The following is a 15,533-nucleotide window of genomic DNA, read 5'->3' on the forward strand; positions in this document are numbered from 1 at the left end:
ATATCTTTAGTAACCAAGAAAATAACTGCTAAAATTATTACATTAATTTCCAATGTTGTACTGCTAAATGTTAATAAGATGACAATTGTTTATATATTATTGGTAGACAATTAATTTTGAAATGATAAAAAGTGAATTAAATAATAGTAAATAGACGTATAAAATTTTAGAAAAGACTGTAAAAACTCACATACTAGTGAGAAAAGTTTGATATAATACATGGGAATTTATATCATCATCATGGACTATAATACTCAATATTTGAAACTGTCATTTTAACAAATTCATCTATATATTTACCTGAATCTCACTGGAAAAATCCAGCCTATATTTTATAAATATTGACAGACATACTCTAAAATTTATATGAAAATGTGAACAACCCAAAGACACAAAATGCCTTTCATAATAGAATAATACATTCAGCAAGATGGTATTTGACCCTAAGACTTATTATGTATTTACTATAAGGAAAACAATGGATAATTCTATGATTAATACAGAGATAAGTGGAACAGATTCACGAATCCATAAAACATACATGCATATATTAAAGCTGATTTTTGACAAAGGTGCTAGAATAATGCATGGGCAATGGGAAGCCTTTTTTTTTGTTTTTCTTTTTTTGAAGGATTTTTGACATAGGACACATGAACTCACTGGAGAGAGAGACAGAAAGAGAGTGAGAGGGAAAGTGAAAAATCTCCTCCCAGCTTGGCCACACCCTAATCCCTCCTCCTCCATTCTCCTCCCAGGGTTTTGAGAATGCATACACATTTGTTCAGTGGGAGTTTTAAACCCTCAGATCTGGGACTCAACCCACTGTCAGCCATGTGGAGCCCAAGGACTTAATGAGTATGACATCTGTGGCCCCTAGAAAGTCGTTTATAAACATAGTGCAAGAGTTGGGCCAGCAGATGGCATAGCACTTACATTGCTAGACTCCCTCATGTCTGACCACAGCTGAAGTCCCAGACTGCGTGGCTTGAAACATACTGGGTATGTGTGTGTGAATGACCAAGAAACCAGGAGAATAGACGAGAAGGGATTGCTGCATGGCTGTCTTCCTGGGATTGCGGGGGGTGATTTCTCACTTTCCATCTCACTGTTTCTGTTTTTCTTTCTCTGGCAAGCATACATACTAAGGCAAAAAAGAAAAGTGCCTGAATAATGAGACACCTACTTAGGGAAAAATATAATTGTCAAACCTTACCTCACATTATATGTAAACATCAACACAAGATAGATCATAGATACGAATACAATATCTAAAATACAAGAAGATCTAAAAAATCATAAGAGAAAAAAATGTTGATATTTGGTTAAGTAAAGAGGATACAAAAAAAATATAATTCCTAAAATATATACACTGCATCACACCAAAATAAAGATCTTTTTTCAAAGTATGGCATTAATAAAATTAATATGTTTTTTAGAGAGAGAGTCATTTTGGTATAGGGTGTGTGTGCTCAACAGAGAGAAACAGACAGAAAGTGAGAAGTCACCTCCCATGGGGGATGACCATGCTGTTATCCTTTCTCCTCCATTGTCTTCCTGGGATCTTGGGCATGCACATGCAATTGCCTGGCATGATATTCAAGCCACCAGGTCTGGGACTTGAACCATGGTCAGCCATGAGAGAGTTCAACAGTGTAATCTCTATGCCTTCTGCTGGTCTCATCATTCAATATATAATATATTTTAAGGCATGTATTTGATTTTCAATGTGTTCAATGTTGTGTTCTTTGAACAGTGTCTCATAGGAGACTAGAAAGGTGTCCATTTGAACAGTGAGACTCTTAGATGGAAGAACTACTGTTTCTGAATTACAAACCACACAATTGTGCTGTGTATGAGTGTACGATACTTCTTAATTGCAAATTCATTGATATATCTGAGATATTATTTCTGTTTTAGACTTTTTTTTTTCCCAGTGATTGTGATATTTAATTGGATAACACAATAGCCAACTTTCCTTTTTAATGAGACAGGATGGGCAGTAGATCAGTCTATCCCAGTGGGAAATGGGCATTGAATTTGTCCCAGCCCGTATGGAACTGACAGGTTTGTGGCAAATGAGTGCAGTTCTCAGTAGAAATTCGTTGACAGAAGCTCCATGTACAAATGCCAAATCAGTGACAAAAAGAGTACAGAGGGCCAATGTAAGAGAGGCATGCTGTACCAAATAGGAGCAGATTTAACATAAATAAAATGAATGCAGTTTTAGACACATCGACAAATAGTCATAAAAACTGAAACAGAAAGAACCAAATGTAATTAGACATGGTGTAGATTTAAATGCCTGCCAATCTTCTCTCCATACATATCTACAAGTGGCTGAAACAGGAAAAGGATGTTTAGAGAAAAGTTCAGTTTTGCTTGTTTGTTTTCCCTTGTACATACAGTCCCTCACGTAATGACTGAATTCTGTTATTATACTTAGGTCTTTAAGCATTGGTCAATAAGGGAGAAACTAAAAGATCTTGTGGCATCATAGAGTATGTATTATTTATTTATGTTACATTTAAGCACATGTATCTTTACCACACAAATGTCATGCATATCAGTCAGGACAAAGACATCTTTATACACATCATCAGCAGCAAATAGTTTTCATTTTTTGTCAATTAAACATACTTTTTCTTCTTTTTCTTCCCCATTCCTCTCCCTCCATTACCCAGCCCCGTATTACACCATCTTTACTATCTCTAATATCTAATGTTACCTGCTACTATTCTTTCCAAACTTGTTTCTGTCAGAGTACAGAAAATCAGTATATGTTGAGTGGGGACATACAAAATCTGTCTTTCATAATCTGACTTGCTTCATTTAGCCTTAAGTCTTGCCTGTATTCTTAGATCTACAAATACCTAGGTTAGCAAGTATTTTCAGAGAAATGGGGTTAAGGAGCATCAACTTTTGAGACCAGCAGGTGGTGTACTGATTACATCACTTGACTCCCACATAGTTAATCACAGTTCAAGTCCCAGACCTGGTACCTTAAAACATACCAGGTATCTGTGTGTGTGTGTGCCCAGGATCCTGAGAGGAGAATGAAGGATAAGGAATTGTGGTGTAGCCATCACCCCCAGGGATGATTTCTCACTGTCTCTCTCTGTCTATCTGGTGAATGGACATGCCCTATCAAAAAAATCTCTCTCGGGAACCAGCAGTTAGCGTAATGGCTATGTCGCTGGACTCCCACGTAGTCGACCATGGTTCACGGCCCCGACCCGGTGGCTTAAAACTCACGCTGGGCGCATGTGCGTGCGTGTCCAAGATCCCGAGAGGAGAATGGAGGAGAAGGGATTGTGGCATGACCATCCCCTCTGGGGGGTGATTTCTCGCTTTCTGTCTCTATGTCTCTGTCTGTCTGGCGAGCGCACAGACCCTATAGCGAAAATCTCTCCAAAAAAAAAAAAAATCTCTCTCAAAAACAAGTCATCATCTTTAAATAAAAATTCTCTTCAAGGTTTTATATCTTTCCTTTTTTTTCAGAACCCACATCCATAGAGGGTCTTTGTGTTCTTATCATTGAGGAATTGGGGGAATTTTTAGTTTGCTTTTCTAAAAGTTTTAATGTTTTTAGTTTATTATATTGTTGAAGTTTAAACATGAAAATATTCTGAGTAGGAACTTCTCCATTAATTTAACTTTCCTCACTGTTTCAGTTTTCACCTTCTACTACTATGTAATGTCAAAAAATATCTTGACAAGCCCATCTTTGTTTATAGTCCATACTTAGAACTGATAAATACCTTCAGGGATATTTCAAATCACTTCTTGTTGTATCTATATCTTATATTGAATTATATGCACTCTAGTCCACATTAGTGAGTTTACATATATGATTCAAAATACGATTTTCCAAGTATTGTCAAAATTAATCGCTATGACAAAGCTGCTTATTTCTTTGTAAGGAAGAACACCATTTCAAAAAGCTTGGGCAGGGTCTGGGGGAAAAAAGAGGAAAGTAAATAATGTATGTGTTTATTATAATTTTAATTGGCATACAAAAATTGTACATTTTTACAGGGTACAGTTTGTGACTACATGTATCTAATGCGCACTTAATAAATGAACTCGATTAACACATTCACTGTCTCCCATATTTATCACCATTTTATGTTGTTTACATTTTTGTAGCTATCTGAATAAGGCAGACACTGGAAAGCAAATACTGTATGTTCTTACTCACTAGTGGAAGCTAGAAGATTTGACTGCATAGATGGGGAAAGAGAAAGGATGGATACCATAAACTGCAAAGGAGGAATGTGGACTTTTTTTCCCAGTGATTGTGATATTTAATTGGATAACACAATAGCCAACTTTCCTTTTTAATGAGACAGGATGGGCCGTAGACCAGTCTATCCCAGTGGGAAATGGGCATTGCATTTGTCCCAGCCTATATGGAACTGACAGGTTTGTAGCAAATGAGTGCAGTTAACTTCATTAGCTGATACAACACTGCAAGTTGATAAATGGAATGAATTCTAGAAAACGACAGCACAGTAGAATAATTGAGATTGGCTGACCTTTTTCCAGTATTAATTTAGAAACAGGTAAAATAAAAATAAGTCAGTGCAGTGCTATCATGCGTTATCTCCCTCACATTTTTTGAGTGCTAACTAAATCGGTATTCATTCAGAGATGAATCATTGTTTACAAGCTCTAAGATGATATCCTCCAAGATTCTGAAGATATATAAGCATCATTAATAAACCCATCTTGGGACCAGCAGTTGGCATAATGGCTACGTTGCTGGACTCCCATGTAATCAACTGCAGTTCGAGTGCAGGACCTAGTGGCTTTAACTCACACTGGGCACGTGTGCATGCATGACCAAGATCCCAAGAGGAGAATGGAGTAGAAGGTATCGTGGCGTGGCCATTCCCCTGGTGAGGAGTGATTTCTCACTTTCTGTCTCTCTGTCTCTCTCTGTATTTCTGGCAAGAACACGCGTCCTATAGCAAAAAAATCTCTCCCCCCCCAAAAAAAAAATCTTATATGAAAAAATAAATCAGAGCCCATGTTATAGGTAAAGTTTCACTGATCACATCTAGGTTTTAGATATAGTTGTTTTAGAGAAACTAACAAATACAATATATATCAGAGTAAATCAATTTGTGATGAGAAACTGTATTTAACGACTGGAAAGAATGTGCCATGGTCTTGATGCTCTCTGGTATGAGACACTTCTCTATAAGTCTTCCTTTGTCGTCAAAAAAACACCTGCTAATGGGACCAGCAGTTAGTGTAACGACTATGTCACTGGACTCCCATGTAATCGACTGCAGTTCGCGTCCGGGACCCGGTGGCTTAAAACTCACGCCAGGTACATGTGTGTGCATGCCCAAGAAGAGAATGGAGGAAAAGGGATTGTGGTGTAGCCATCTCCTCCCCCCTGTCTGTCTGGCGAGCGCACACACCCTATAGCAAAAACCTCTCCAAAAAAAATACAAAACAACTGCTAAGGCCAAATTCTACAGAAGCCTCCATTGGGTCCATCTTTCAATGCCACCAAATTACTTTATCAACAGTTAATATTCTTTAGTATTTGTGCGGTTTTCGAAATAATTTAAATAGGAATAGTTACATTTTTAAATAGTTGGACTGTTAGCAAAGAACCTACACAATAAAGGAAGCTCTTTGTGCAATCCTAAGTGCTGTTGAAAACAATCACACTATTACTGTGAGTGAAAATTACCTCTTCAAATTTACATGATTATATTTCCATTATAATTACCAATGTGCTTTCAGAAAAAATTCACAATGATAACAACCCTGTTAACTACTCCCTAAGAGTCCCTTGGGGATAAACAAGTTTAGGCTGTTTCAATTATTAGGTCCCCAATGACATAAGAATGCATGTAAAAACCCTCAGTTCTATTGGTTAAATTATTAACCTGGGCAATTAGGAAACAGCTCCTTCCTTGGTAAGTAGCTTCCATGGTTATTAGACAGGCTGTAATGGTAAAGAAGTCAGCTTTGGATCTAAAGTCAAGAACCACTGAATTGTGCCCAAATAGTTGGAAAGTCACATTTATCACTCAGTATTGGACCCCCAAGATAGCTGATTTGTGTCACTTTTTTTTGATATCTTTTGCAAGCATCTGAAACTACTATTGTTTAAAAAAGAATTTTGTTACAGGTGAGAGAACTGAAGCATGGCTGCCAAGATCTGATCATTTGAGTTCATGTATTTTCTGACCTAAAATGTTTTCTTTGGGAAGTACTTAGTGGATCTTGGATTTTGTTTGTTTTTATGTATATATTTTTGTATGGTTTTTGCCATAGGCATATGTGCTCACCAGAGAAAGAGAGAGAGAAAGAAGAGAAGAGACACTGAGAAGAAAAGTAAGAAATCACCCCTGGAGGGGGATGGCCATGCCATGACCCCTTGTTCTCCATTTTCCTGTCAGGATTTTGGGCATGTATGGACATGCATTGGTGTGATTTTCTTTCTTCCTTCCTCTTTTCTTTCTTTCTTTCTTTCGAGAAATTTTTGCTATCGGGCATGTCCACTCATCAGAGAGTCAGATATTGAGAGACAGAAAGCGAGACATCACCCCCTAGGGAAGATGGCCATGCTGCATTTCCTTCTCCATTACCGCTAAGGATTTGGGGTATGCATTCATATGTACCTCGTGTAAGTTTAAGCTGCCAAGTCTGGGACTTGAACCATAGTCGACTACGTGGGAATGTAGTGACGTAACTGCTATGCCATCTGCTGGTGCCATCAAATTCTCTGTTTCTTAGCTCCCCTTTTTTATAGAGAAAAAATGATAATGCTAGCAACTTTATCATAATTTTGTTAGCCCTTTCACTAAAAATGGAATGGATTACATGTAAAGTGTTTAGAATATCTTATTACACATAAGTAGCATTACAGAAGTGATAACTAGTGTTAATAAAACTTGACAGGTCTAATTATAAACTAAGAATATGAAAGAGAAGTGTAGCAATGGCAACTAATTTTTGCTGTTTTCCTACTATATGCCAGTCTCTCTAAAGAAAGACATAAGTAATAATAAATAGTCGATAGATACCTAAATAGGTAGATAAATACCTGTATAGATTGATCATTTTCCTTTTTAGTATTATGTATTATAGATAACAATGCGAGCTATCTACTGTCTTCTTTACAGCACAGATTCAGATCATTTAAATTGCACATTACACAGCCCACATGTAGTCAAGATGGAACTCTCACTAAATTATTTCTAACTCTAAAACATCACCCTACTTTTCGTAGATACTTCAATTAATTTAGAAATAGACAAAATAAAAATAAATTAGCCAGTGTAGTGCTATTATGATATATCTCTATTACATTCTTCCATTAGATGGTTGGCTTCCTGTGTTCGAGGATCAGATGTAATTTGGTATACTTTTTGAAAGTGCTAACATAAATCAGCACTTTGAGGAAGTAATTCATCATTCTGACTTCAAAAGATTTCTCTGTGCCTATAATGTAAGGACTCTTCCTATTACAGTATTTATTATCTAAATAAGAAAATAACCCAGAAACCTTTTTAATTCCCTTCCTGGACCTCTGAGGCATATCTGTTGGATGCATGGCTAACTTGTTTTACATATTTCCAAATATTTCCTTCTAAGTCAAGATCAAATTCTGTATATTTTAAAGTCAAGTTAAGATTCTGTCTATGATTGGAAATATTCTGAAATCCCTAAATAACAGTTATTTACATTTGTATCAGACCCTAAAATCTGAATTATGCTAGTAAAATAATAAATGTTGGTTTAACATGTTTTTTCATGACAGTTAACCAGTGAGGAGGCAGTAGAGAGTAATTTTATTTAATCAGAAGTTAACCATAAGTGAATTTTTGCATACTTTGATCAGACAGTCACAGAATATTCGCTAAGTGCTTCCTAGCTGTCAGTATTATGATGACTGGCAAAGATATTAAAACAAATAGTTAACTAATTTTATCAGGTTGGTTGAGCATGAATTAATACTGAATTTATGGATTTATAAAAAACTCTTTCCTGTAAAAAATATGCTTAAAGCTGCTATTTACTGACGTTTGTTTTAGTTTTACCAATATTGCTTTTAATGTGCATTAAAAAACTAGCATAAGAAATGTTATATACTGTAAAGACATATTTGATTAAATATAAAAATAAATGAATAAATAAATAACTGGCTTATGTTTTGTTATACCATTTCTTCCCCTCTGTCAAAAGATATATATTAGTATCTTTGAAATCAAGATAGAAAAAAAATGCTTTATACCCCTCATTCCAAGGAACACTCTGTGAGTCAATTTATTTACTTAGGTACTTAGATTAGAGTTTTGTTTGTTTGTTCGTTTTGTTTTGTTTTGTTTTTCTCTTTTGCTATGAGACACTTGTGCTCACAGGAGAAACACACACACAGATAAAGGGTGAGAAAGCATGTCTCAGGGGAATGGCCATACCACAGTTCCTTACTCATTCTCTTCTCTGGATTTTGGGCGTGCACATACATGTGCCCGGCATGTTTTTCAAGATGCTGGGTCTACTACTGAAACTGTGCAGTTGCCCATGTGAGATTCAGCCATCTTTAACCATTACACCACTGAACTGGTCCTATTCATTTTTTTTTTTTTTTGAAAAGTTTTTGCTATAGGATGCATGTGCTCACCAGAAAGACAGAGAGAGACAGAGAGACAGAAAGCAAGGGGATGGCCACACCACAATCCCTTTTCCTCCATCCTCCTCTTGGGATCTTGGGCACAGAACCACATGTTCCCAGCATGAGTTTAAGCCACCAGGTCTGGGGCTCAAACCACAGTTGAGTACATGGGAGTTCAGTGACATAGCCATTACACTAACTGCTGGTCCCCCTATTCTTAATAATAAACATATTTTTCCTTCTTTTTACTGTCATTAGTCTTGTCATTAATTTATTATCCTCTTAGTCTTATACTTGGGGTTCAATAAAGTAAGCCAAATCACGTCTGATCCCTGCATAAAGGGAGGCAACCATCCAACAGAAGAACTGTACATTACTCAGATAAATAAAATAACACGTGCAATCATGAAAGCAAATAGCTACTAGTTAGTAGTAAGAAGTTTCTTAATTATGTTTTTCAGGTTGTAGAAGTGAAAGAATTTTAGTGTAGTTTTGTTTTTTTCTTCGTTGCTTTTAAAAAACAATAAAATAACTTTACATTGATCTACTTTTTTTTCATCTATACAACATTTTAGGATATTATAATTCTCATAGAAGGGAAACAACACAGAAGATGGAATTTGCAGAAGGAAACTACACCTTGGTTACAGAGTTTATTCTATTAGGGTTTCCAACTCGCCCTGAACTGCAGATTGTGCTATTTCTCTTATTTCTGACATTGTATGGTATGATTTTAATGGGCAACATCGGGTTGATGATGTTGATTAGAATTGATGCGCACCTCCAAACGCCCATGTACTTTTTTCTTAGTAACCTGTCCTTTGCAGACCTTTGTTATTCCTCAGTCATTGTTCCAAAAATGCTGATTAATTTTCTGACAGAGAAAAAATCTATTTCCTATTACGGCTGTGCCCTGCAGTTTTACTTTTTCTGTGCCTTTGCAGATACTGAGTCCTTTATCTTGGCGGCCATGGCGTATGATCGCTATGTCGCCATCTGTAACCCTTTACTGTATACAGTCGTGATGTCTCGGGGCATCTGTGTGTGGCTGATAGCCTTGTCATATGTCGGAGGCAACGCCAGTTCCCTGGTTCACACATCCTTTGCCTTTATTTTGAAATACTGTGACAGGAATGTTATTAATCACTTTTTCTGTGATCTCCCTCCTCTGCTTAAGCTATCCTGCACAGACACGTCAGTTAACGAGTGGCTCCTCTCCACATATGGCAGCTCGGTGGAGATTATCTGTTTTATCATCATCATTGTCTCTTACTCTTTTATCCTTGTCTCAGTCTTAAAGATTCGCTCTACCAGTGGGAGGAAGAAAACCTTTTCTACATGTGCTTCTCACCTGACTTCTGTGGCCATCTATCAGGGGACTCTTCTCTTCATTTATTCACGACCCAGCTCCCTGTATTCTCCCAACACCGATAAGATTGTCTCAGTGTTCTACACCATTGTCATCCCAGTGCTGAATCCATTGATTTATAGTTTGAGAAATAAAGATGTAAAAGATGCAGCTAAGAAAGCTTTGAGATCAAAGTAGAGTGTTCATGAAATTTAACTAAGACTGATGTAGAGTGTTCATGAAATGCAAATATCTAAGATTGATGTAGTTTCCCAGTTACACATTTTGTGAAGCCAAAATGACTTTACCACCAAACACAACTTCTCACACTAGAAATTTTATCAGCATTTTTTTTTTTTTGCCATAGGGTGTGTGTACTTGCTGAAGAAAGAAACAGAGAGAAGAAAGTGAGAAATCACCTCCCTCTGCAGGGGATGTCCACACTGCAGTTCCTTCTTCTTCATTCTCTTCTTGGGATCTTGGGCACACATGTAGATGCTCATGGCATGATTTTCAAGCCACTGGACCCATGACTTAGACTATAGTTGACCATCTGGGAGTCCCCTCTTAAACACTAAGCCACCTGTGGGCCCTCAAACGATTCTGTTAAACACAGCCAAAACATTTTGTAACTTGCAAATATAAGCAAACCTTAAAATATTTTAAATTTGCTGCTATGTGATGGATAACCGTTAATGGTTATGAGATTGGGGTTTATGCTAAAGTAGGTTGTTTTATGCCATTTTAAGTGATGTAGTAAATATCTCAGAAAAGTGTGTGTGTTTGTGTATGTGTGTTTTTACAGTATATTTTTACATAAGTAGAATATTAGATAAATAAAGCATCTAGATTATATCTGTATATATTTGAGGTCTAGCCTGTGTAGTGATGTCAATTTGAATGAGTCATTTTTGTTATGCCACAGTTAATATTCAGAATGGGGAGAATACAATACCCAAACCAGTCAGAGTTTGCTGAAAAGTGAGCAGAGTTAATACAGCTAAGTGTTGATGATGATGTGTATGGTATAATTTCTTTGACTGAACCCATATGCAGCGTATTCATGATGGGAAAATTTATTTAGTATGTTGCAATAAACAGTGATTGAGTGTAAATAATTAAATAAATAAATTTTAAAAGAGAAGTGATGAGAATAGTCTTTGGATATTTTCAGCCCTTGATAGATATTTGTCATTATATGTGTTATAAAGTATCCCAATGAACTAAAATGCATAAAGTACAGTGAGATGATGAGAGAGAAAATTTTAAGAAACTGACAACTCAAAATCAAATAAAAATTTGAAGTGCAGTTTAAAGACATGTTGACAGTCTTCTACACCCAATCTACTCCAAAGTAAATCGAAGGTATTTTTTGTTTGTTTGTTTGTTTTTAAATAGAAGCCTGAACAATATAACTTAACTACAAGGTGACCTTTCTGTGTTTCCCTCTATCATTCTTTTTTTAATACACCAAGTATCAACTGAATGTGCGGAACACCCTTCTCTGGAATCTCAAAAGCAGAATAAACTATTTAATTTATCACATGGTCCTCCTAGGGAGATAAACCTAATGCAGTAGGAAAAAAAAAAACAAAACAGAAAAACACTACACAGAGAATGTGCATTTGAAGATTGAACTTGGAGGAAGTGTATCATAAAAAATGTATTTAGTAGCCAATTTTTAAAAAATATATCATTTTATTCTATGACAATAAATATAAGCTGTGATCTAGAAATATCTAAACTTAAAAGTATGTTTAAATCCATGTAATTCTTGTTACAATAACATGTAATATACAGCTCAAATGCTTCTTTTTGTGAGCCTTAAATTCTCTAAGAAACTTATCATGGTATTTTGATTAAAAAATGTTTTTTTCTCAAGCATTTCTGTTGCTTCATTTAGTAGGAAAGAAACTCCTGCACTCAGAGCAACACAATCACACCTACAAATTCCAATATTAAATTAAATTTTAGTTGTATTCGCCCAATATTTACTTAGCCAAGGTTATAGAGAATCACAGAGCAGTTTAGATGCAGTGTATTTTAATATGACTTTACATGCCCTTGGGTCCTTAAGATATGTATACCAGCATCAATTAGTAATGATATCTACAATGGATAGCATCACATTGCTTATGAAAATCTTATTTTCACTACATAATTACCTTTTCATTTTATTTTACTTATTTTTTTTCTCATAAAGAACATGTACTTGTACACAAGAGCGAGAGAGAAAACAAGAGAGACGAACACTCTCTATAGGGTCTGGTCATGCCACAGTCCCCTTCCTCCAGTTCTCCAGCCCATCAGACCTTGGACACTCAGTTGGTTCCCAGCACTAGGGATTTGAATAACAAATCCTGTGGGGTCTTTCTCCCTTTGAGCAGCACATCACCACTGCATCACTGCCCCACCACTGTCCTTTTATATTTAGTGATTACATCACCACATATTATATCACTTATGAGAAAATATGCTATTTTAAAGAGAATAGGCAAGTTGACTGTGGCAATGTATTTGAAGGTCCATGGGTGATTCCAATGTAAATTTGGAGCAGCATTCAGGGAAACAAAATCCTTCCTGTACTGTGACTGCTTCCTGCTACCAGAGGGCCGCCATCATCTGCAGAGCTTTCCAGATGACTTGCACTCTGTACTCTTCATGTTACCCACTCTCCCCCCCATTTCATCACCTTAGCATTTATACACTTGCTATAGTGCCATGGCTAGCTAAACTTGTGTTTTAGACCCAGCACAGCCAGCATTTTCTGAGGCCACCTAGTTGCCTTTAAGTCAACTCAGTAAGACCTTCCTCTGGGGTCCTTGCTTCAGCCTGTGTGAACCTTGTGCTGTTACTGAAAGCTGTTTAATACCCATTTCAGAAATACAAGGGAAATCCTGTAAAGATTATAGGAATAGGAGATATATCCAAACTAATGAAATTACTTTTCTTAACTGATTGTGACCCAGAAGGGAATTTATCAAATGCTGATCTCAGTCATAACTATGACAGGAACATATAAACTACCTACAACTTTTCAATTTTTGACTATGTTTAACCCTCAAATAAAATAATATAGCAAAAGTACACTTCTAAAAAATGCATAAAGCATATGATCCACTTTAGGTGGTTTAGAATTTTTCAAGCTAAGTCACATGCTACCTTTGATATCCTGTAGCTTGTTAAAATATTGAGACATACAATGTCTCTCCTTCACACATATCAAAATGGTCTCATGGTAAGCCAAACAATATGATTGAAAGTATATACAAGAAAACAAATAATAAATAATGTGAAAAAAAAATTGAGACAGACATTTAGCAAACTTCCTGTGATTTATGCCACATGTCCTCACTTGCTACCTTTGATATCCTGTAGCTTGTTAAAATATTGAGACATACAATGTCTCTCCTTCACACATATCAAAATGGTCTCATGGTAAGCCAAACAATATGATTGAAAGTATATACAAGAAAACAAATAATAAATAATGTGAAAAAAAAATTGAGACAGACATTTAGCAAACTTCCTGTGATTTATGCCAGATGTCCTCACTAGAGAGAGAGAGAAAGTGAGAAACCACCTCCTGGAGTGATTGATGCCCATGCTATAATTGCTTTTCCTTCATTCTCTTCTCAAGATTTTGGGCATGCATGCAAACATTTCAAGTGCATTTTTCAAGGCACCAGGATAGAACTCAAACCGTGCTTTTGGCATGCGGGATCCAGTAGCCCAAACCACCACATTACTGATTGGCCCTGAATTTATTATTAAATTTATTTTTCATAGCTATTATAAATGGGATTGCCCTCTAGATTTCTTTTCCAGAAAGTTCATTATATGTAGAGAAATGGTACTGATTTTCACATGTTGATTGTGTATCCTGAAAATTTACTGAATTCGTTCATCAAGTCTAATGGCTTTTTGATGGAATCTTTAGAGTTTTCTATATATAAGATTATACATTCAGGGTATAGTAAGTTTCACTTCTTCCTTTTCTATTTGGCTAGGTTTTAATTTTTGCTCTTCCTTTATTGCTCTGGCAAGGACCTGCAGTCCTATAATAAACAGAAGTGGCAAGAGCAGACATGCTTGTTCTCAATTTAGAGGAAAGAATTTCAATTTTTCATCATTGGGTATGTTATTAACTCTAAGACTATTATATGACTTGCTATTTTGATGTAGATTCATTTTATACTTAATTTGTTAAGTGTGTTTATCATTAAATATGTTATTGTTGTCAGATGTTCTTTCTACATTTAATGAAATGATCATATGACTTTTGAGCTTTATTTTTTTTAATGTGGTCTATCATATTTATTGGTTTGCAAGTGTTGAACTATCCTTGCATTCCAGGAATAAATCCCACTTGGTTGGTATTTGTGGTAACTGATACTTTTAATATGTCAATGACTTTAGTTTGCTAATATATTACTGAAGATTTGTATATCAGTATTCAACACAGAGAGTTAGTCTATATAAATATTTTTTCTCCTGTGTTCTTCTCTGACTCTACTATCAGAGTAGTGCTGATTTAATAGAAAGAATGTGAAAATATGCCCACTTCCCCAAGTTTTTGGAAAATGTTTACAGAAAATTGGTATTAGTTCCTTAAATATTTGTTAAAATTTAGCAGTGCTGTCCTGGGCTTTTTTTTTTTTTTTTTTTTTTTTTTAACATCTGTTACCAAAGCTCTACCTATACTTTCTGTCCCATAGGCTGTCCTAGTACCCCCAACTCAATCACTACTTCTATGTTATCAAAAATTTTATATTCAGAGGAACCAGCAGTTAGCATAATGGCTATGTCGCTGGACTCCCACGTAGTCGACCGTGGTTCGCATCCCGGACCCAGTGGCTTAGAACTCACGCCGGGCGTGTGTGAGTGCGTGCCCAAGATCCCGAGAGGAGAATGGAGGAGAAGGGATTGTGGCATGACCGTCCCCTCTGGGGGGTGATTTCTCGCTTTCTATCTCTATGTCTCTCTCATTCTTACATACATGAGCTGTATTAGTACAAAAAAATGTCCAAAGGGTTTATTTTTACTATTTGTTCACTAATATGTGCTTTAAATAGAAAAAGTAGCAACAATAAATATTTAGCAAGCAATTATCTTTGTGATTTTTTTTACAAGGTTCTGCTGTGTATACCAAAAAAGGCAAAACAAAAAAACCACAAATATTTCTTAGTTAGTTTTTTTTTTGTTTTGTTTTGTTTTGTTTTGTTTGCCATAAGGTGTGTGTACTCATCAGAGAGAGACAGAGAGAGGGAGAGTGAGAAATCATTTTCCCGGGGTGGATGGCCATGCCGCAATACCCTCTCTTCCTTTATACTTTCAGGATTTGGGACACAACACATGTTTTTTAGTCACCAGATCCAGTACTCAAACAGTGGTCACCCCTGTAGATATCAAGTATCTTAGCTGTCAAACCACCTCTGGCCCCACCACAAATGCTATTTCTGTTTTTTTTTTTTTTTTTTGGAGAGGTTTTTGCTATAGGGCGTGTGCGCTTGCCAGACAGAGAGAGACAGAGAGACAGAAAGC

The 15,533-nt window shown here is 36.2% G+C and overlaps 1 protein-coding gene across 1 annotated transcript; it reads left to right on the forward strand.

Annotated features, from left to right (window-relative positions):
- The first annotated feature begins 9,254 nt into the window (after nucleotides 1-9,254).
- LOC102499077 (olfactory receptor-like protein OLF1) lies at nucleotides 9,255-10,187 on the forward strand. The gene has a single exon (XM_006156265.1). The coding sequence runs from the start codon at nucleotides 9,255-9,257 to the stop codon at nucleotides 10,185-10,187; it is 933 nt and encodes a 310-aa protein (XP_006156327.1).
- Nucleotides 10,188-15,533: the final 5,346 nt, after the last annotated feature.

The sequence above is a fragment of the Tupaia chinensis genome, unplaced genomic scaffold, assembly GCF_000334495.1.
Source record: "Tupaia chinensis unplaced genomic scaffold, TupChi_1.0 Scaffold000486_1, whole genome shotgun sequence".
Taxonomy (NCBI): domain Eukaryota; kingdom Metazoa; phylum Chordata; class Mammalia; order Scandentia; family Tupaiidae; genus Tupaia; species Tupaia belangeri.